This window comes from Corythoichthys intestinalis, chromosome 5, assembly GCF_030265065.1.
Source record: "Corythoichthys intestinalis isolate RoL2023-P3 chromosome 5, ASM3026506v1, whole genome shotgun sequence".
Classification (NCBI taxonomy): domain Eukaryota; kingdom Metazoa; phylum Chordata; class Actinopteri; order Syngnathiformes; family Syngnathidae; genus Corythoichthys; species Corythoichthys intestinalis.
This window is the reverse complement of record NC_080399.1, coordinates 41446591-41471154: the sequence shown is the minus strand read 5'-3', so window position 1 is coordinate 41471154 and position 24564 is coordinate 41446591. Positions and strand designations below refer to the sequence as shown.

The 24564-nt window shown below is 39.2% G+C and overlaps 1 protein-coding gene across 6 annotated transcripts in view; it reads left to right on the top strand.

The window, feature by feature from the left end:
* srgap1a (SLIT-ROBO Rho GTPase activating protein 1a) overlaps nucleotides 1-24564 on the top strand; it is an 84692-nt gene that overhangs the window by 19196 nt on the left and 40932 nt on the right. For 5 of the 6 annotated variants that reach the window (XM_057837126.1, XM_057837129.1, XM_057837128.1 and 2 more), the window contains 2 exons: nucleotides 11544-11739; nucleotides 23977-24139. In XM_057837126.1, coding sequence (XP_057693109.1) covers nucleotides 11544-11739; nucleotides 23977-24139 — 359 coding nt within the window. Of the gene's footprint in view, nucleotides 1-11543; nucleotides 11740-13662; nucleotides 13737-23976; nucleotides 24140-24564 lie in introns of those variants that run through there. The other variant, XM_057837131.1, reaches the window with a different exon arrangement.

Genomic DNA, 24564 nt, shown 5'->3' with positions numbered 1-24564 from the left:
AGCTGTAAAACATATGGTTCAGCCCAGTTGCATTTGATGTTGTGGAATGTATCACACAATAAAGCAGAAATTTTACAGCGTGTAATTAAAATGACTAGCTCTGGCTTGTTTGAATTATCATCATTATTATTATTATTACTATACAGGGCGATTCAAAAAAATTACCCTATTTCATGATCAAATATTTCAAAAGTAAATGGATGAATCAGAATGAGGGAGTTGGTGTTTGAAACGTCAGATTTCCCAGTTTTCTATAACTGTCACGTGACGCTGCTGTTTAAATTTTTTGCTATTTTTACTTCATAAGATATTTAATCATGAAACAGGGTGATTCTTTTTAAATCACCCTGTATTTTTTGTTTTTTGTAGTTGCGTCATGACACTTATGTGACGCTTAATCTGTAAATTACTGTGTAAATCACTACCTTGTCATGAAAATATCTAAGACTGTTGTCAGATTCCAGTTGGTTATTCAGACAGGGGAAACACTACTCATACTTACAGTATCTGTCTTTTTCAACATATGGCCAGACCATCTAATAATAAAAAACCTCAAACTAGTATCCAGATTAACACGAGTGCAACAATGTACTGCGTTTGTAATTTGTTCTTCATCGTTTAACATCGTAATTACAGTTTTATTTAATAGTTTATTATTTGGTTTTATTTGCGCTTATGATGAATGCTGAATGAGTGTCATGAACACTTTATTGGAGCAGTATAATACAATTATTACAAGAGAGGTTTGAGGTTATTAAGGATTAACATAATTCATACATAAGAAGCACTGGAATATAGGGGCTGATTTATGCGTCTGCATTCTGTTGACGGCGGAGCTACAGCGTAGACCCTTCCTCATCATTGATCCTTCAAAGTTCTGCGTCAAGGGAACAGGTTGCTCTGTAATTAACTGCCAAGCCACTAGAGGGGTGTGGCTTTGTCTTTGTACGGTTTTGAATTCCCCTTTTAGTTTTCCTCCAGTCACCGGCAGCAATGGCAATGGAGATGGAACGCACATATTTAGAGCTGCAATTAATCAATATTGAAGAACTAATGTTTTAATACAAATGATTAGGCTCAGGCAAATAACTTTTCCCAACACGTGATTGAGTTAGTAACTCGGTTACCTCATTGTAAGAGTAATTAGTCGGCAAAGTAACTGTTACTTTTCATGTTCTACTTACATTATACTTTCTTTAACATCTATCACATCAAATATGTTATGTATATATATATGTATTAACTGAATTGAAGTGATTTTTTTTTTCATCCTAAAAAAAAGTAGGTCACATTTTACATGTTTTTCCTTCTAAATTTCACCTATATAAGAGTGTAATGGTGCACATTCAATTGCTGTGAGGAAAAAAAGGCTTTTTGTTTTTCGTCTTGTACTGAACCCACACCGAACCGTTCCCCCTGTATCGAGGTACGTACTGAACCGTGACTTGTGCGTGTCGTCACACCCCCAAGATAAGTTATATGGCGGAAAACACAGACAAGGCTGAAAAAGCAGTTTCTGCTCTTGCACCCCTCCTTTAAAATAAACTGCTGTATTTTAAGCCAAAATAACTGTTGTGTTTGATAGAGCAATATGTCTATATGCTGCTATAGCAGCATCATGGTGCATTAAGCCCCCTAACTATTTTTAATTTGTCCGTTTGTTGTTTAAAAGGGAAAATATATGAAAAAGAAAATCTCGACCACTCCTTGATGTCTGCGATTTCTGCATCGCGACCCTTGTTATAATACCATCACCCATTAAATCCCCAAAAAGTCCGGCTGTGGCCATTCACAACTGTGTCTTGACACTCGTAATACATGCTACATTGAGGTTTTGGATCGAAACAAGGTAAGTATGCGATAAAATCTCGTTAAAATCATGGCGTCTTTAATTATGCTCTCTCATGCTCTCATCTACAGTTAGGGTTTTGCTGTTTAAATTTATTTATTATTATTTTTTTTTAAATGCCCTCTTGTTCAAAAATTGTCTTCCCCCAGAAAATTGAGATTTTAAGCTTTCTAATGATGTATCACACTTGCCTGGCACCGCCAGACTATTCTCCCTTTATTTTTCAAATACTGTGAGAAGAGTCTGGGACCCATCTCCTTATTGGCCTCTCGAGGCAGAACGAAATCATCCGTGCAATCAAAATTGTTTTATTTGCGTGACGTGTGCTTAACGACCAACGTCACTCTTGCGTATTGGAAGTCGTCTCCATAACAACACAGATGGCAAACAGGAGAGCTGAGAATATGTTCCAATCCGCGTTAAATTCAGTTTTAAATGACCAAAAACGCATCGAGTCGCTAAAACAACAGTCTGTCTCGCGCTAGCCATGTTGAATAATCTTCTCCGTTCTCCGCTCTCCTCGTATGTTTATTCCCTCGCGCTAGTTTCTTGTCACTGTACCAGCGGCACGTCCGCCCGTTGCTGATTGGTCCACTCTGCTGTCTGTTTTCTGTGGCTTGCTCTGCCCTGGGAATTTGATCCACCGAATGGTCGCCAGACTCTATAGCTGGAACAGCGGTGAGTCTGTTGTACCAGGCAACTAAGACACATGCATATAGGACAATTTTGAAATTTGGCCAAATTGGGGCTCTGAGAGCAGAACTTCAAGTCACCTGAGTGTTTTCCGCCAAATATAGATATACTGTATTTTTCATTATAAAGGTAAGGCTCTGAATCTCCTGCCTCTCCTGTCTTTGCTCGAGTTGTTTTTCAAGAAAGATTCATGGAAAGTGATTATTTTTGGTAATAAAAAAAAAAAAAATTGTTAATATGTTATAGCGTCTACAGGGACAACGCCAACTTGGTGATAATAATGCACACCGTTAGAAATGCCGTTATACTCAAACGCTGTTATTAACAACACTGCTCATTAGAAATGAGAGTTGGGCAACTTTGCCCTTGAAAAGTTGCCTTAAACTTTAATTTTCCCCCCCAAATAACTCCAGTTTAAAGGGCGCCACAGAGGAAGAGTGGTTAGTACATCCGCTCACAGTTCTGAGATTAAAGTGATCCTCTAACTTAAATACATGTAGGCTCTAATAAGCCACACTTGTTCTCTTGTACTAAAATATGTTGTTAGAAACACATAAAATGTTAAATCAATGGCAATATTTTATAATATTTAGTCCATATTTTGGCCGTTAGTTGGCGCCATGGTTTGCGGGCTCGCAGTGATGACGTCATTGGTATCTTTCGTGTTCAACAATTGCTTATTGCTGCCTTAACTCGCCAAGTAAAATGCCACGATGTGCTGCTTTTGGATGCAATTTCCAGTCAAATGGAAACAAGGGGAGTGAAGTGAGTGGTCAAGGTGGAATTATTATTTTTACTGAATAAATGTGCATAAGTGGAAGCTTCTCCCCCTTTTTGGTCCCTGTATGCACGCATCTTACCCACCACACGTTACAACTAGCGCCCGAACATTTTTCCTGGATCCTCAGTCAAGTAAGGGATCGTCTGTTTTCTGGATCCGACCGTCCCACCGCGTCTGCAATATTGGTTTCGGATCTGTCCATTTTTTTGATTTGTCGGTCCCAGGGCGGCTTTTCGGATCAGTCTATTTTGGGGAATCGACGGCCTAATCGCGGCTGCGACATTGCCATGGTATCTGTCTAATTCCTGGATCTTCGAGTGAGTAAAAAACGCAGATTTGGATTACTATTGCTATCTTTTTTGTTGACTATTCTTCGTGGGAGTTTTCCCCAAATCATACTAAATAATTAAAGCACTATGGCACGCTACAGTGACGACAGTGACTCTGACGTGGACATTACAACAATGTTGGGAGTTCGTTAGGGAACGCGTGTTTGCGTACTGCTGAGCTCCCGAGTGAAGAGTGGTCAAGGTGGAAATATTATTTTTTGTGAATAAATGTGCATAAGTGGAAGCTTCTCCCCTTTTTGGTACTTTTATACACGTATCCTAGCCACCACGCGTTACAATGTACAAGACATGGATTACACAAGGTGTGCTCTTTGGACTGTACTGTATGTAAAGCACACGACAGCTCTGGATGCTAACAATCTACATAATTATATTGGGATAAGTTTGAAAACGCGATATGCTTACCTTGAATATCTGCTAATAAAACCGGACAGCATACACTCTTGCTCCCAACCGGACTTCCCAACAGGACTCTCTCGCATCACCAGTTTTGCCCAACTTTTGTCTTATCAGGTATTTGCTGCACGCATTTTTCCCTGAAGCTCGTCTTGTGAACGACCGACAGTGCTGTCCTGCTCTTCACTTTTCAGATCTGGTTCAAATAGGAAGGGTAGAACTGACGATATGTTGGGAAAGCTAACGAGTGACACGCTGGGATTTCCGCAACGGGACCAGTGACGTCATGCACTGCGACGTAACAAGAATGGAGACCTATCACTTAAAATAATTTTACAAACTTTATTAAAAGAAAAACTTTTAAGAGGGGTTTTAATATCAAATTATTATAACTCATACTAACATGTATCTTTTAAGAATTACTTGTCTTAAAAACAGAGGATCCCTTTAAGGGTTCAAACCCCGGATCCTGCTTTTCCATTTGATTATTTTTGGTACAATATATAACACTTGGATTTTATTTGATATATCTTTATTTTATATACTTCTTTTTATAAATGTACTAGATTAGTATACTTTAATGAAGTATAATTTGTTATTATTGGTTTGATATTCATTAATTAAATTACAAAAAAATTAGATAAAATGATTCGACTTACCAAAACGCTTGTCTTCTAAAGCATTTATATAGTTCATCTGTGCATTCTAGGGGTGTTTGCGCCAGTCAATCCACCTCGGAGTGCCACATTTAGGGTTACTCTGTTGTGTTTTGCCTGAGAACGTGGATTTCACCCCGATCCTCTTGTCCTTTTGCCCAAAAATAGAGAGCTTCGGTCGGCTGTGAGAGAAGCCTGGAGCATCCATAATGGAGGTTACGTGGTACTCTGAAGCATTCATTCTTCCATTCCACACATTCATTTATGGTTTACCTTTCCATTGCAGCCCAATAAATAACAACAAATGCCACATTTTGCCTCAGAGTGCCACATTTTCGGTTAAAACGGGCATTGTTACTTTTCGTTTGAAACTGTGATTCAGCCACAATCCTCCGTAGGCTTTTGCTCACCTAGGCAAGGTTAACACTGCAGGTCTTAATGCACGATTGCGTTTTTTGTCGTATCTGTTTTTTTGGCGTGCCCGATCAGACTGCCTTTCTCTATTGAGCCCATTCAAGTATTACACATGCGCATTAACTCACAGTCTGACATGCGCTGGGCAAGCTGACCTGCATGCGCAGAAGCATCAAAACAAATGAGTACACATTAAGAGTGTGACAATATCTCGATACAGCGATATATCGCGATATTTTGCAACCCGATGGGTTATCGATGTGCTCCCGCCAAGAATCGATACTTTTATTTAACATATTGGCCATACAATGGAGTATGGATGCTGTAAACTGCTCAATGTTTGTTGAGCAATTCCTTGGCGGTCCACTAGGGGCGCTCGGGAGTGGCGGTGAGGGTAAAGTGCGCACAAGTTGTCTAGAGAAGAAGAGAAGCTCCAAGTGGGTTGAAAAAATAAAAAAGCTCTGTGAGAACGGTGGAGGGAAAAAATGAGAAAAATATTGCTACAAATCACACATGGGGACACACTTTAGATTTTACACCAACAAGAAAGGAAGTAAGGTGAACAAGGACTTTGCTGTATGCAAGAATTGTCTAAGAAAAATAAGTTTCACTGGGAGCTGGTGACGTAGTGGACACTGGAGTTTGTGAGCTTTGCTTTCATCACTTGAGGTAAGAAAGTTTTGCAATGTAATTGACTTTTTAATTTACAAGTATTATTTTGATAACATTTGGTGTTGAATGATATAAAATAAACCAGGACCCTAAACTGGATGAAAATGAATATCGAACAAGCCCACATGAATTTACCGATTTATTTGAGAACCAATTTCCATCTAGTTTACTACACAAACTGTTATTACTGTCATTTTGATTCAATAAGCTATAAAAATGGTTTGAATAGGTTCCAAGATATATAAAGTGATGTGCATGATAATTAATGTAGCCTACATATTAAAAATAGGTAATTATTGAATTTTTAATTTCTATACATTCAGTTCATATTTTTTTTAATTCAATACTTCCAACACAAAACAAAAAAAATCAGGATTTCAACTCAAACGCTATGAAGTAGCTAATATTTTTTGTTTTATTTTGTTGTTTTTAAGGTGAGGAAGACTGTGACTGAGGAAGTCTGACATCTTAAATGCTGAAGCAGATAGCGGAAGTGCTCAAACCAAGCAACAAAGTTCATATACGAAGAAAAGACCCACCAATTTTATCATTGCCCCACTCCAAGCTCAACTGCTGACACCTACGGCACTTTTTATTTATTTATTTTTTTAAAGATTTAAAACTTTAAAGAAATTAACGGTGCCATTCATCGTGATCTCTCCAAGCGATATCAGTGGTCGTGGTTGGTTTCCTCTATATGTGCAGGGGCACAATTTGCAGTAGATTTATATTTTACAGCAATGTTGCACAGAAAAGGTGTCACTGTTTAATAAATGACTTAAACAGTATTTTTTTCTATTTTCCAATATCTTTTTTTTTCTTTTCGTTTCAACAGTTGTATCGTAGAATTTCATGTATCCAATTTCTGACCAATATATCGATAATCGCTGTATCGTGATATAATCGTTATCGTGAGCCTTGTATCGCGAATCGTATCGTATCGTGAGGTGCCCTGAGGTTCCCACTCCTAGTACACATGCTGGCTGTACATCATTCCAGGGTGATCATATTTTGACTTCCAAAAAGTGGACACAAATAACAGTCACTAATAATTGCTGTTTAGTCTTTTTATTCAAAGTTTATATGGATTGATAGAACGCATGCATGCGCTGTGCATGCATGACGCACAGACATAAACCTTATGTCAGTTTTAGCCTGGAACCCAGACTCACCGTTGTTCCAGCTATAGAGTCTGGCGACTGTTCAGCGGATCAAATTCCCTGAGCGGAGCAAGCCAGAGCAAACCGACAGCGGAGTGGACCAATCAGCGACGGGCAGATGTGACGTTGGTAAAGCGACAAGAAACTCTAGCGTGAGGACGTAAACATATGAGGAGAGCAGAGAACAGAGAAGTTTATTCAACATGGCTAGCGTGAGACGGACTGTTGGTTTTAGTGACTCAATGTGTTTTTGGTCATTTAAAACTGAATTTACCTCGGATAGGAACATGTTCTCGGCTCGCCCGTTCGCCATCTGTTTTGTTGTGAAAACGACTTCTGACGCGCAGAAGTGACGTTGCTCGTTAAGAACACGTCACGCAAATAAACAAATCTGATTACACGGACGATTTCGTTCAGGCTGGAGAGGCCAATAAGGAACTGGGTCCTAGACTGGTACAGCGTGAGTCTGGAGTTCCAGGCTACGTCAGTTTGCCCTGACTCGGCCATGTAAGCAATACTGAAATATTGCTCATTTGGCGCACAGAAAGAAAACCAAGCACTATCAGGCTTATCCTTTTCTTAATTTTATTTTTTTTATGACTGTGGTCAAGCCCGCCTACTGCGTAAAGCTGAGTTCAAGCGAGATGCTAACGCTAATGCACAGCTACATCGCTGCCGTCCCGGCTGCCGCTCTCGCTCTTTGCTGACGTAATTGCTGCATGAATTCTTACTTGGGAGACTTGACAGTTCAGACTGCCGCTACATTCTGGAAAAATGTGGCTCTGATCGGATTTGAAATGTTCCACTTCTGTGCGACTTGTCATGTTAAATTAATGCCTCACTCAAGTCGGAAAAACACGAAAAAATCGGATTCGTGCATTAAGACATGCGGTCTGAACCTAACCATATAGGTTGTCTCGAGCGGCCACGAGAGCTGTGCATGGCACTAAGAGGTTCATCGCTGTATTTTTATCCAAACATGCTTGAAAACAACCATGATGGGTCGTGCCAAGAGGCCAGGCGGGTTCACGTTCGTCACGCTGCCTCATTGTGCCCCATTTTGTCCATTAAAACACAAAATTAAGTTTTTACTAGGATCAAGTCACCAGGATGGTTTCTGGCTGGTTTCTGAGAGCGAACATTGTCGTGAATTCCAAACTAAGGGGTGAGGGAAGGGCCATAATTTATCGCGCGTTTAAAAAATTAACGGCGTAGAAGCACACAATTTAACTTCTTCCAGTGTGTAGTCAATTCAAGACTCGTAAATTGACATGAAATCATATGGAATTTCAACCTACTTACTTTGCATTATGCAGTGTACAGACTGTGTAAAAGAACTAAACAAATTGTTTAGATTTTTCGTGTTTCAGTTCCTTATGTTAAATTCACTGTAATTATACTGTATGATACACATTACCAGATTTTAGGAACATTTAAAAGATTCTTTCCTCCAGTATCCAACCGAAGATCTAAGTGTGACAAAACCACACTCCATTTCCAGAGCTATTTAAGGTACTGTGGTAGAGCAACTCAGCATATGCAATGCCATATTTGATGTGGTGCAAAGTGCCCCAGATAAGTTGTTGGGAAAGATTAATGAACCAAAACTCTTGAGTGTCCTTATGATGCATTTTGCATTTGCCGCAAGTAACTTTTTGGAACTTGTTGTTCTGCAACAGTACTTTAGAAAGAGTGAACTGCTGTATCTGGCATTCTAACAGTAGACGAACTGTTTCTAAAGTTCTGTTTTTCTGTTGATGAAAATGAAGCTTGTGTGCTTTCACCCATCGAGCTTACAAGGCAGTTTCTTTTGACAGTCGAACTGGCATAGATGGATGTTGAACGTACGTATTTGTCCCTTTGAAAGTGGAAATGGGAATTATGTGATGTGGCCAAATGTGGACCACCTGGATATCATCCAGAATAGAAACAAAGAGGTTATAGTCCAACCTGATCTCCACAGAGACCAAACGGTGCTCTTTCATTGTCTGTATCAGCACTGTGTCCTTTAGGGCACATTGACTGTAGCTCCATCAGTCAGCTGGATTTGTTGCTGACAGCTTTATGGTCCTTTTTATTTCTGCAAGTCACTATTCTGTCCTGCCAACATGACAACAATGGCACATTATGAAACGTAATCAAGCTTGTGTCAATTCTTGTTTTTGTTTAATATTATTTGAAACAGTGGCTGTTTATCCATATCATGTGTGGTAGAGAGTTTTGTACACATTAGGGCTGAACGATATTGGAAAAAACTTACATTGTGACTTCTTGGGATATTTATATATATATATATATATATATATATATATATATATATATATATATATATATATATATATATATATATACAGCGGTTGGACAAAATAATGGAAACACCTCACATTTTGGCATCATAATCATTGAACATAATTGTTAAAGAATGGCATGAGGAACATTCTAATGAGCATCTCTTATGGCCGGCACAATCCCAAGACCTCAACATTATTGAGCATTTATGGTCAGTTTTAGAGACTCAATTAAGACGTAGCTTTCCATCATCATCATCTCTAAAAGAGACTAAAAATACCCCCTCTAAAATAGAGGACATTCTAACTAGGGCTGTCACAAACGACTAATTTTGTCCCGATTAGTCAGCCGACTATTTTTATGATTAGTCGACTAATCTAATAATTAAAAAAAAAAAAAATTTTTTTTTTTTTGTTTACTAATTTAGCAATGAAATTTTTGTTGACGCTTATCAATTCACAAAAAACATATTGGAACACTTAAATTATTTACTAAAGTACAAATAAACACGTAAATAACAATAATAAATCACAAATAAACAATGACTTCAAATGCTGATAGAATTAACTAGTGTAGCATCCCGATTGAAAAGATGGTCTCTTAAACTGATGGTTTACAACTTTTATTCCATCCTTGATGTAATCACACTGTAAGAGCTACGGTGCACACAAATAAAACAACACAATTAGAAATTAACGAAAACTTTTCACCTTTTTCGTTTTAAACCTTATTTATATATCAATGAATTGCCTATATGAATTTCCTTTACCTTAATTTATTACCTTATCATTGACAATCTCTTCCTTGAGTGCAATCACTGTATATACTGGGTATATTTATGACCTTTTAACGTTATATAATTTTCTATACCATAAAATAAACCATAACATGAAATAAACCTTTCAGTTGGCAATACTAATAGCACTTATAGGCCCATTGTCAATGAAACATTATTATTTAGTAAAGCGACAGCACCCTCTGGTGTACAAAAAATGAAAAAATTTTTTTTACAAACGGTGACGGCGCTTAAGGTGTTTATTCACGGCCGACGTGCAGCCAAGCTTGGCAATGAAGAGACAGGACACAACAGTGTACCCTCCTTTATTTCTTTGAAATAAGTCAATGTTTTGGACACTCTGGTGCGCTTTTTTGGCTTTGTGCCGCTTTCCCCGCTTGCATACAGAGCATCCGACATTCTGAACTTTCCGCGCATATTTTTTTTTAACCCTTCATTAACCGTCGACGGGATGTTGTGCTCGTCGACGGATTTACGTCATCGATGACGTCGACTATGTCGACTAGTCGGGACAGCTCTAATTCTAACTGAGGAATGGCTTCAAATTCCTTTGGAACCAATTCAAAAGCTGTATAAATCCATACCCTGGAGAATTGAGGCTATAATTGCCACAAAAGGCGGACCTACACCATGTTAAATTTGTTTTCGTTGATTTTTAAAAGGTGTTTCCATGATTTTTTCCATCTCCTTTATATCGCATTATTAAAATGAGAAGAATTTTCGCCAGATGACTTGAATAGCTCTGTTCGGGAAGACTTTGGTTGACTCACCATGTTTTTGTATTAGTGTGTTGCATTAAGTATTTATTAAATTGTTTTTCCTGAGTTTACCCCTTGTTTTTCTCATTAACCCTTGTATTCTTAATTTTTCTCTTTATTTTATATTCTTTAAACAATTTATTATATTATCCATCCATCCATCCATCCACTGCTTAAAAAAGTCAATTAGCACTGCAGCTGCACTGTAATAAACAATGCAGTTTCCTTTGCTAGTGCATTAGAATTAGCAAGTATTTCAAATGTTGGAAGAGAGAGATAACTTTCAAACTTAAAATGTGGTTTTCTATACCATACCATACCATCATCTTCCGCTTGCTCCGAAGTCGGGTCGCGGGGGCAGCAGCTCGAGCAGGGAAGCCCAGACTTCCCTTTCCCCTGCCACTTCAACCAGCTCCTCCGGTGGGATCCCAAGGCGTTCCCAAGCCAGCCGAGAGACTGTCTCTCCAGCGTGTCCTTGGTTGTCCCAGGGGCCTCCCATTCTTCATTATAAAAATGTTATCTTAGTTTCGTTTAGTAACTTTTTAATGTTGCATTATAGATTTAGGGTGATTGTATGTGTGATTTTATAGATTAAGTTTGAGGAGAAGGGTAAATGTTTCTTTCATTGTTCTGAGTATTTGTGGCAATGTGGATGTTGTACAGTTGACAAATTGCATTTGTTTGCCAATTTACAGTATAAGTAATAATGTTTTTTTTTTTTCATCTCAGAAATTCGGGCCCAGTTAGTGGAGCAACAGAAATGCATGGACCAGCAAACAGACATGAGGGTACAGTTGCTGCAAGACCTTCAGGATTTCTTCAGGAAGAAAGCAGAGATTGAAATGGAATACTCCAGAAACCTTGAGAAACTGGCCGAACGCTTCATGGCCAAGACTCGCTCCACGAAGGACCACCAGCAGTACAAGTGAGTTTAACAGCACTTTTTTTTTTTTTAAAGATTAGTTTATGATGTGACATAGGTGTGTGCATGTGTATTTGAAGTCGTGCTTCTGGCTTGAACAAAACCTGGATCCCTTACAAATTAAGGTAAACCTGCACCACAGCTGTTCATCTTGCTTTACAAAAAAAAAAAAAAAAAAATCAAAGATTGCTCATGCTCACTTTTGGAAGCCAGTTCGCTTGTTGCTAAAAGACACTAATGAATAGTTCGTTAAAAAAAAAAATCCTGTTATGAGACATTCTTAAAGTATTTCCTATCAGTTAAAAGGCAACTTGATGGTTCTTTGTGGCCCTGTAAGAAATAACAGAAGCTCAGGTAAGGAATGACACTGCCAAAAAAAATGACTTGCATGGCATGTTTTAAATGGGATCAGAAAATGTAAGGAATCAAATACATAATCGAAATACACAAGAGGTAGAGGTGGAGGTGGCAGATATGAAGATGCTGAGGTTCTCTTTGGGAGTGACCAGTATGTATAGGATCAGGAATTAGCATATCAGGGACAGCCTAAGTTGGAGCAGGGGTCAGGAACCTATGGCTCACGAGCCAGATGTGGCTCTTTTGAAGGCTGCATCTGGCTCGCAGACAAATCTTTAATTATTAAAAAAAGAAGAAAAAAAAGTTACACTCCTTTGTGCATTGCGCGGAACTGCGACTTTCACTGGTCATATGCTGGTGGTGTGCAGTAATGAGCAGACGTGACTTTTGCGGCGTATGTTAACTTTTTAATGCTCTGACAACACTCCTGCACTTCGGACTAGACACCATCAAATAGCAACCTGGATGTGCTATGTTAGATACCCCCCAAGTCCCATGCCATTGGTTGTCGTTGTGTCTATTTATCAATCGCATAGGCAACGCAGATGAGGCAGAGACACTAGCCACGTTTACATGCTGACTTTTATTCATACCGATTCAAATCATTCCGAATGGAAATTTCACATCAGCTGTTTACATGTCACTTCATCTATTCCGATCCAGCGTTTACATGTGACTGCCTTTATTCCGAAAGGACGTTTGACAACTGCCGTCTGACATGCGCAGATTAATCAAAACAAAGCGTCACGTTGCAAAACATGGAGATCGATCGTCAGATCAGCTGCTGTTTTAACTTTTCGAGTGGAAACAAAACTTCAGAATGATACGCCGTTCATTTAAAAAGTTGTGTGAGTGCGCTGTGCGTGTGCTTGGAAGCCATGTTGCAAGTGACGTTACTTACGTCACCAAGTGACGTCACCACGTCAGTACGGAGCATGCGCAGAAAGAACGCAACCAGACACCATTCCGCTTCCCTGTTTACATGATATAATTTTACTTCTAATCGGTTTGGGAAAAGGAATATTCCACCCCTGTGAATCGGAATGAAATTCCATTCGGTTTGGGCCTGTTCATTCCGAATGAGGTGTTTATATGGAACACATTTATTCGGTTTGAACAAATATTCCGATTGTAATTGGAATATTTGGCTCCATGTAAACGTGGCAACTGTTCAAGTGGGGTTGCCGTATTTTGGTGTCGAAAATAGCGGCCTATGTGCGCTTGTGCGTGAGATCAGGAAGTAAACTTTCCTCGTTTTCAATTTCGTTTTCCGCGTTGTCATCTAATTTTAGAAACCCTTTTGAGAAGATGGCATAAAGGAAAAAAGACGAGGAGTATTGTACTTTTAAGCAGGACATAAGGACATAAATGTGGCAGCGGTTTTGCTCTCGCTTTGGATGAATCAACAGACGTAAGCTGTTTATCGCAGTTCAATGTGATTGCAAGGTTTTGACTATGAAAGGGACAACAAGAGGGGAGGATTTATTCGTCCTTCACTGAGTTCGGTAAAGAAAAAAATGCAGATAAATAAACTTGTTCCGGTGTGCACTGATATTGCTCCATGCATAGGTTTCTCAACGCCTGCATGAACCAGACTAACAAGCCATCAACAAAACCATGCACTACCAGAAGTCGCATTAATGGTAAGAAATACTCATCATTGACTAGCTATAGCATAACTATGTTATTAAAAAGAATTCAGAGACTTATTGTACTTTAAAAGTGTTGAAATTACACAAAAAGCATTACTTGTATTTTTAGTTTTAAACATATTGTATGGGTCTCAAGGAATTACATTTAAAAATATGTGGTGTTCATGGCTCTCTCAGCCAAAAAGGTTCCCGACCCCTGTGTTAGAGGATTTCCACATGCCAGGCAGGAGGTTTAGAGGAGGACCAAAGAGGAGTTTTATGGATGTAGTTAAAGGGAACATGAAGGTAGTTGGTGTGAGAGCAGAGGACGCACAGGACAGCGTTAGATGGAGTCAACTGATTCGCTGTGGCGAGTCCTGAAGAGAAAAGCCAAAAGGAAAAGAAGAAGAATTAGCAGAAGTGCAAAACAGGTGGGATAAAGTGGGGAATTTTTGGTCTGAATATTACATAGTACTTTAACACACACAAAAACACACACCCCCAAAAAATACTACACTTCAGCCTGATGTTTAAAAATGAAAACAGTACTTGTTCTCTTGAGAACTCACAATGTTTTAAAAAAGAAAACGATGTGAAATATGAGATCACCGCGCTGTAGCCTCACAATAGCTGATGGACTACTACTTGAAAATCGATGTGTCTTACTCGGGGATTTCGTATCGATTAAGAACCTTTGTATCAATACGTTCATAGCCGGTCATATCGTTTTTTTGTCACAAATTTAGAATAACATACATGGTGCTGATGCTGCTAACAGGCAAAATTGGCCCCCTTTTATTTTTTGCACAGCCTATTTGGTTTCCTCCCTCTCTCGACCCAGTTTGCGCTGATTAAGTGTTCTGAAAATCGCAGACATTAGCATATTGTTTGAACTTGCGGTGAGAATAAAAATAAAACTTAATAATACTTTTCTTTACAGACTGTAGATAGATTGTGCTTGCTGTACGGAGCGTCAACAGCTAAAGCAGCTGTGCGCCCAAGTGTCTTGCCAGTTAATGGAAGTTCTGTGGTTTACATAGCGTTGCGGATGGGCACAGGAGCATAGCTCTTAAATAAATACAATAAGCTTAAATAGTATTAAAAACCCTCATGTGTGCTTTAAAGCTAAGGTCTATATTTGTGTGGCCGTATACAGCAAGCACACAGTGAAGCCCTTGTGTTCTGTGGCCTGTTTTTGTTGGACAGATTTGTCCGTGGTGTGAAAAATGAGTTTTCACTCAGCCTTTAGGCTTCAGTTAATTTTCATATGGCAGATCAACTTGGGAGAGCAGCAACATGTTAAAATAGCATCACTATGACCAGCTAGATTTCTGGGTTATTAGTCTAGACAGGCAACATTCTATAGGAAGCCCCTGCTGGGCCTGATGACGGATCTGCAATTTTGGATTTGAAATGGCATACTTTAACTCAAAACTGTATTCATTAGAACAATATTGTATATACTAGTATATGGTTTGAAGATAGAGATGGTAGTGTAATTACATGTTTCCCTTTTTGTCTTCGCCACTGAAAGTCTCAAGCTTGTAATCTGTCAGATATTGGAGACCACATGACCAAATAACTTCCATCTGTTTTGTAGCAATTCTTTATAAGACTCAAATTTAAAGGGGTTAGGCAGGGGTCGGCAACCCAAAATGTTAAAAGAGACATATTGGACCAAAAAAAGAAAAACAAATATGTCTGGAGCTGCAAAAAACTAAATGCCTTAAATAAACCTAATAATGAATGCAACACATGCTGTATGTGTCTGTATTAGCTATATTAGCCTGCTATCAAAATGACTGTCGGCTGAAAATACATAATGATCCTTCATGATTTAATGTTTATTTTCTCTGCAGTGCATCGAACGCACCACGTAACTACTCTGTTGTATGATGCCACCTCAAGTTTAACTTCATTACAATATTAATGAATTGTTTCATTCATTTTATGAAATTATGGAAATGCAATCAAGAAATATGATTTTTGACGTCGTTTTTGAGGTTCCGGAAAACAACAAAATGGAACGTCTCATGTATTATTGTCTTACGTACTTTAATGATTACCGGTATATTGTCTTATGTGCTTTAGTATTGATAATAATTATGATAATAAATACTGTTGTAAGTTGGTTCAATGAAGTCACGCTTCTCCCGTTTAAGTCGTCAGTCTCCCTTGCTTTTTCTGAGCGAATGTAAGAATTGATCTAATTGGAGGGCAAACAGCTAACCAGTGTACTTCCGCTTGCTCTCTGATTGCTTGGCTTCATGACACGTTAATAGCCTGTTCTCAACTAATGTGCGCAAAGAAAAAAAAAAAGACGAGCGCAGGAGTCGAGAAATTGAGCGAGAGCAGGAGGTATGCTGAAATTCAATTATTGCTCGTTCAGTATACTGTAGAGCAGGGGTGTCCAAACGTTTTGCGAAGTGGGCCAGATTTGGTGTGGTGAAAATGTGGGGGGCCGAACTTGGCTGATGTCCTTTACGTAAAACAGGGGTAGCCAACGTCGGTCCGTGAGGGCCCCTATCTAGCATGTTTTTGTGAGGAGCAGCATTTAGTTTGTAAGCTACTTCATATTCTGGTAGCAGGTACTGCTGACCAATTTATTAAGTCTGTGTGTGGGCCAGATGTTATTGATTTTATGATAGAGGCTGGGGGCCGGATGAAATTTGACCACGACCCGGGGGCCAAATGCGGCCCAAAGAAAACAACGACAAATACGGCTCATCTTCTTCCTTGAGTTAATGAAATAATGCATTAGCTTGCACTAAATGTAGTTTTAGATTCATTCTGCACGTTTCAAAGTCGCTCGCTCAAACCAACCGGCCGTTGCTTGCTTCGCATGCCTCCCTTTCATTAGTTGGTGCCTCGCTCGGATATTTATTAAAAACGATCACATTCGGTTCGTCCTTCTTGACAACACAACGGCTCTTGGGATATGTACTCTTTTGTGCTACTTTCGGTTTTGAAATATGACAAGAAATTATGCAAATATGGAGATAGATACATGGTCCATGCAGCGTTTTAATGCATATTTACAGTGCCTTGCAAAAGTATTCGGCCCCCTTGAATCTTGCAACTTTTCGCCACATTTCAGGCTTCAAACATAAAGATATGAAATTTTATTTTTTTGTCAAGAATCAACAACAAGTGGGACACAATCGTGAAGTGGAACAACATTTATTGGATAATTTAAACTTTTTTAACAAATAAAAAACTGAAAAGTGGGGCGTGCAATATTATTCGGCCCCTTTACTTTTAGTGCAGCAAACTCACTCCAGAAGTTCAGTGAGGATCTCTGAATGATCCAATGTTGTCCTAAATGACCGATGATGATAAATAGAATCCAGCTGTGTGTAATCAAGTCTCCGTATAAATGCACCTGCTCTGTGATAGTCTCAGGGTTCTGTTTAAAGTGCAAAGAGCATTATGAAAACCAAGGAACACACCAGGCAGGTCCGAGATACTGTTGTGGAGAAGTTTAAAGCCGGATTTGGATACAAAAAGATTTCCCAAGCTTTAAACATCTCAAGGAGCACTGTGCAAGCCATCATATTGAAATGGAAGGAGCATCAGACCACTGCAAGTCTACCAAGACCCGGCCGTCCTTCCAAACTTTCTTCTCAAACAAGGAGAAAACTGATCAGAGATGCAGCCAAGAGGCCCACGATCACTCTGGATGAACTGCAGAGATCTACAGCTGAGGTGGGAGAGTCTGTCCATAGGACCACAATCAGTCGTACACTGCACAAATCTGGCCTTTATGGAAGAGTGGCAAGAAGAAAGCCATTTCTCAAAGATGTCCATAAAAAGTCTCGTTTAAAGTTTGCCACAAGCCACCTGGGAGACACACCAAACATGTGGAAGAAGGTGCTCTGGTCAGATGAAACCAAAATTGAATTTTTTGGCCACAATGCAAAACGATATGTTTGGCGTAAAAGCAACACAGCTCATCACCCTGAACACACCATCCCCACTGTCAAACATGGTGGTGGCAGCATCATGGTTTGGGCCTGCTTTTCTTCAGCAGGGACAGGGAAGATGGTTAAAATTGACGGGAAGATGGATGCAGCCAAATACAGGAACATTCTGGAAGAAAACCTGTTGGTATCTGCACAAGACCTGAGACTGGGACGGAGATTTATCTTCCAACAGGACAATGATCCAAAACATTTAACCAAATCTACAATGGAATGGTTCAAAAATAAACATATCCAGGTGTTAGAATGGCCAAGTCAAAGTCCAGACCTGAATCCAATCGAGAATCTGTGGAAAGAGCTGAAGACTGCTGTTCACACTCTCCATCCAACCTCACTGAGCTCGAGCTGTTTTGCAAGGAAGAATGGGCAAGAATGTCAGTCTCTCGATGTGCAAAACTGATAGAAACATACCCCAAGCGACTTGCAGCTGTAATTGGAGCAAAAGGTGGCGCTACAAAGTATTAACGCAAGGGGGCCGAATAATATTGCACGCCCCACTTTTCAGTTTTTTATTTGTTAAAAAAGTTTAAATTATCCAATAAATTTTGTTCTACTTCACGATTGTGTCCCACTTGTTGTTGATTCTTGACAAAAAATTAAAATTTTATATCTTTATGTTTGAAGCCTGAAATGTGGCAAAAGGTTCAAGGGGGCCGAATACTTTTGCGTGCAATGTATGAGTGCAATAAAACTATAAAACTCAAATTACATTATCTCCCATTTTTCGTGGTCGATTGACTTCAAATAAAAACTGGTGTGGACATCAACTTCCGCACTTTCAAATGAGACCAACCAGCGGCACGTGGGTGAGGTAATTACAGTGTGACGAAGCTTCAAAGACGATGTGCGTAAACGCGTTGCTCCCGACACGTTCGGTGTTAAAGGTTTTGAGTGTGGCCATTTTGCCAAGTGTTTTTTTTTTTTTCTTCTTCCCCCTGCTTCGTAACGTGCTTCAATTCTGTACTGACTGAGTCAGGCGGTACTGTTACTACAACCAAACTTAGAAGAATCACGGGCACAGAGCTGAGCATCCATGGGTCTCCCATAGTTGTGGTTTCAGCAGAAGACAAGCTCTAATGTCGGGGAAACGAGTCTGTACTGCCAGCAATGTGTGGAGCACCGCGTCGCAATGAAGCGAAGCCTATAACTGTTACTTTCGTTTAAAACATCGCTGGTTAATGTTGTACAATTAACAGTTCTGTTTCTTCATTTCACAAGCTCTAAATCAGTTTGTTCGTTGTTTTTTAATTTGCTGTTTTGTTTTTTATTTGCCCTAATGTTTTGCACTTCAGGACCACCGTAGTCACGCCTGATTGTCCAATGAAAAATAGAATACAGTACAATGAAAAAGTACAATTCATTATATTCATCACAACATTTATGCTGTACCCAGTGACGTGTTGGTCATATTGTTGAACCAAACAAGAAACACTGTGCTACAGCACACTATAGGACGAAGGCTGTGCGGGCATGGCCTCTTCTGGCTAACTCTTGACCAACAGGCAGCACAGGCACGAATAAATCCGGAATTAATTAATCAGTTCTGAAACACAAAAAAAATGAGGCTCCAAGTTTCGAAAGATACTGGCCCATGCTATATAGCCAACAAGTTTCAAGATGATCGGTTCACGGATAATGAAGGAGTAGCACTTCAAAATAGCGTTCATCTTGTGGAAAAAGTAACTTTCGCATCTTATTAATTATGTTTGGATAACACTGGAAAGTTTATATTTTATCTATTTGCTCATATAATAAAGCAATCTTCCATGTTGCCAAATATCATAATCTATACTTATATACAAATTGAACTTTGTCTGTCTGTGTGAGTGTGTTTGTTCCCTGTGGACTCCGAAACGGCTTTAAATGTGCATTGATTAGGAGTGGGAACCTCTTGGTACCTCACGATACGATATGATTTGCGATACAAAGCTCACGATAACTAGGATCTGACGATATGGCGATACAACGATTATCAATACATTGCTCAGGAAAATATTCTAGGATATTCTACAAATAACTAATAAACAGAAAAACAAGCTTCTCCTGTGAATTGGAATGAGTTTATCACAAGTCGACGTCCAATCCATTTGAACTGGGAGGGTGGCAGCGAATGAACTCATTCGCTGCCATCACTCCCTTTTCAAACGAATTGAACGTCTATGGCCGTCAGTGGCAGCCAACGCCAGGCAATGAGGTAATTTTGGGCCATTTAAGGTCATTTACCTGTTGATTTTCAGTTACTTCCCGTTGATTTTGGGGTATTTTATGGGTCACTTCCTTTTTATTTTGCGTTACAGAACAGGAAATGACCTGGGAATCACCCAAATGAATAAGGAGTGACTCAAACTAAACAGGAAATGACTCGTTATAGCCCTAAAATGAACAGCAAGTTACCTGTAAATGACCTGAAAATCGGACAGAATGACTGTGAATGCTCTGGTTTTGAATGAACAGACGTTCCCAGTCTAAATGGATTGGGCGTCGAGCACCGTCAATGCAGCCTTTGAGTTAACTGAGACACTATTATGGTGGAAGATTTTGGTAGCAACTTGTTGGTTCCTTTTTAATTTTTCTTTTTTTTTTTTTTTGTTTTTTTTTTTTGTTTTTTTTTTGTTGTTTTTTAGACATTGACACTTTTTTAAAACAATATCTCGATTCTTGGCAGGAGCATATCGATAACCTTGTGGGATAGAAAGTATCACGATATATCACCATTTCGATATTTTGTCACACCTCTAGTTTTGATGATACGTTGTGGCTTTGAATACTCCATAACAGGACACTGTTATTTTTTTTAAATGGACAATTTTCCAGAATATTAATCAGGGATTCATTTCGGCTGGATATCTTAATCTCTATAACGGCGAGTTTGTCTGCATGGCTGTCTGCGTGTTCATATTTTATGGACGCTGAAACGGCTGCGTGGATTTTGACAAAATTTTACACACTTGTACTTAATGTGTCTGGGAGTGTACTTAGATGGGTTTTATCTCTGTAGGACTCCATTTATGGCAGAAAATTAATTTGAAACTCCAATAATTTACATAGAAAATGTCCATTTTCACTTTTTCACCCGAGCAACGCCCGGCCATACTGGTCGTCCACATTTTGAGGTTTGTTATGTGACAAACCTTCGCCCAAACAACCACAGCACAAATAGCATGCCCGGAAACGTCGGGCCATACTGCTAGTATCATGCTAAAATTGTGTAGGGAGTGATGTAATTAGGCCAACAAACAATGTCAGATCTCTAGATTGATAATTTGAAACCTTATATAATACTGCATATTGTCTGTTGCTCCCTGTTTTTGTACTTAAGATAGGGATTTGTATAGAATTAGATTTTATTGGGAGAAAAAAGGTTTGCTGGGAACGTTGGCACAAGTACTTCTAATAATGTACAGTAGAGTATGTTGATTTCATACTGACATCACACTGGAGTTCTCTGATAAAAAATTGGAAATTATTGTCCATTCCTGTAGAATGCCTCCACTGTGCTTCTGTAATGACCGACATTATCATTGCGTTACTAGAGGACTTTGCCATTTTACCTCGACTCTTGAAAAGATCTCATGTTTCAATAGCCTGTACAGTGACATACTGTAGCAATCTTTTACTGTCGGCAACTTTCTCCCTTCAATTTAATATTTTTGTTCACCCTTCCTTCATTTAGACTACCCGAATGACTAGAAAACACATTCAGTTGAGACTGTTCCATCAACCAACGATTAGCCATAGTGGTGATTTTATAACCCCTTCCATATCCCATACGGACTGCATTTTGTTTCATAATTGTTTGAAAATCTTTATGGCCCTCCTATCTGTCTGTCTCTGTCTGACCCAGTTCTTTCAAAGGCGAGAAGGAAATAATGACATTGTGAGATTTTCCTGGTATTATGTTGAGTGAGCAACTCCAAATTCTGTCCTCACAAGCGATATAAGTCCTCTTGTTGATTTGCATTGTCTATTAACCTCAAAGTCAGCTCATCTTTAATATTGTTATTTGATAGAATGTGTGTGATGCTGTTCGGGGGTGGAGCTGTTTTGACCCCGGCCCTTTTTAAATTCCTTTTCTCCACTTTTTTCCCCCTATCTCTTACTCCCTGCGCATAGTTTGTATGGGGATGCAGTACGAATTAATCATTATGCCAAGGCATTTATCAGAAGGAATTTACATCCTGTTTTTGTATTTTTATTTTTTTTTGTGTCAATGAACTTTTCATCAGTTACAGTATCCCTCAGTTATTTATATGCGGGAACGCTTACTTTTGCCCTCGCAGCAGATAGGCTGCCAGCACTAAAGGTTCAAGGCCAGATCAGTGGTAAAATGTTGTATTTTTCACCTGTTGTGTTGACAAGTGTTGCATGTCTGTGTAAACTGCCTGTGTGAGGCAAGAGCAAGGGTAATTCTCCTCATGGTTCCTGTGAGACTTTGCCTCTAACCCTTCTTTAAAACCTCACCTTACATACACCCATGTATTCACATTAATATTCTTCTGTCTTAGATTAACCCAGAGGATGTGGGCCTGCAGGTCAACACATACACAGAGCTGCACTTTACTCTTACCTTGAAAATATCCTAACACTTGCTACAGAAAAGCAGCACAGAAAGTAGAATAGAGAGTTTCCTATCCGGTTACTATCATTCCTATGCACCGTGTTTTATTATCCATAACTGCTATCATCATGATCATGCTGAGAGGATGGTCACTTGTCAAGGTTTCTTCTTTCCGCACATGCTTTTTTTTTTTTTTCCACCTTGCCCGATGGGTCTTTAGATTAGAGGATGTTATAATCATCATCATATTCATCATTATTGTTCTTAAATTATATTATTAGTATTGTAATTTTTATTATTACTTATTTACTGTTAATTCATTTTGCATATTATATTATTAATATAATATTTAATATTTGAATGTCAACTGTGTGTAGAGAGTGTCTAGAGAGGGTTTAAATAGACTTGACTACTCTGAGAATTGTTAGCATTTGTTTTTATAATACAGTACTCCCACAACTTCATCACCCTCAAGCTGCAAAGAGTACTTAAAGCTTGTTTGAGCTATGCCCCAGAAATGTCACAGACACAAGTGTGTCATACTTATCAGTTTGGTCCTTGTAACATAAAGCAGGACTTTTAGACCCAGAAATGACTATCTGGGACATTAAACACCAAGGGAGGCTGATGATGCACCTCGTACAGGGTCTGGTACTTTTTGACAGCCAACAATCAACAAATGTTTTTTTTTTTTTTTTTTTTTTTTTCCCCTGTCCTGTTCAGCTGTTCAAACACAGAGAATTGGAATCTGAGTGACCTTATAACTGAACAGTTTTAATTAAAGATGTCCAGACCCAATCACGTGGTTGGAAATCGGGCCAATCTTTCAGAGGATTGGAATCGGGTGAAAAGGATCGGGTTTTAGTTTTAAAAATATATTTGTTTTTCTGCTTCATGCTCGTACAGCCTCTCACCCTCCGCCCTGCTGTTTTTCTTGTTCACTGTTATTGTTGGTACTTAAAGTTAACGATGATTGACAGGTTTGTAGCTTTGATCTAGCGAGAGAAGGCTCGGTAGCTCTACGATCAAAGGCTTCAAACGTGCCAATCATAGTTTTGTTTGTTTACACACCAGTCTGTGGCAATTCATTCAAGTGAGAGGCTGTTCTCGGCAGCGTGAGCGTCAAAGTGTAAGTGAATTTGATTCACCCAATGAAGCATTTAATTAAGACATGACACATTTTCTACGTTATGCTTGTTTAAAAATAATTCACATTATGAAGGCGGCACGGTGGGACAGTGGTTAGCACGTCCACATCACAGGTCTGTGCGCCCACATTTTGTGTTGGTGCTCCTGAAGAAAAATGTCAGGTGCAACCAATGCAAAAAGTAATTTATATTGCGATGTTGAGAAGAGGAAGTACTACTGTAAAAAGTACAGTACTGTAACATGTTTGGAACTTCTGTGCAAATTAAAAAAAATAAAAACTCTGACTCAGGCACAAAAATATGTGATTGGTACTGTACATTCCTACTTTTGAAAGGTGGAAAAGCGCTATACAAGTATAACACCATTTACCATTTAATGTGCCAAGTGGGAGTTAGGTGTACTGCCATTGTTGTTTGTTCATATTGTTTATTTATTAGGAGAAAGCAGCGGACAGGAAAGGGTTTTGGGGGGATGGACACAGGAAGCAGACAGAAGAGAAGAACAAACAACCAATAATATTGTTTAAATTCTCAATGTTCTGATTCCAAAACTCTTTCCCCGATAGAAAAGACCAGAATCTGCTGTCGCCTGTCAACTGTTGGTACCTGCTGCTGAACCAGGTCAGGAGGGAGAGTAAGGACCACGCCACTCTGAGCGACATCTACCTGAACAATGTCATCATGAGGTTCATGCAGATTAGCGAGGACTCGACACGACTACTGAAGAAGGTGAGGTGTATTCGACACACCTTTGGCCTGCTAAGTTTAAAAGTATATTACATAAAGAGAATGAGGCAAAGCGGCGAGTTCTCCCTCTTTCTTCTTTCAGGAGACACAACTAGTCGATCGCCGATCTTTTCTTTCAAAGATGCTAAACTCGCAGAGCACATCTCACAAATCCTGTCGTGATATACAATAAGTCAATCTATCGCACAGTAAATAAAAATGAGGGCGGTAATTTTCCCGGCTGTGATTTATCACCGTGTGCGTGCATAAATTTGTGCATGTGTTTGTGTGTGCTGTGTACACTCTGCACACGTGCGTGTTGATAGCATATGAGACTCTAGTTCCTTTCACAGGTGTTTATTGGTCATCAACACGCCGTAGAATTAAGGTTCAGACATTCAAAATAAGGAAACACATATATATTAAAC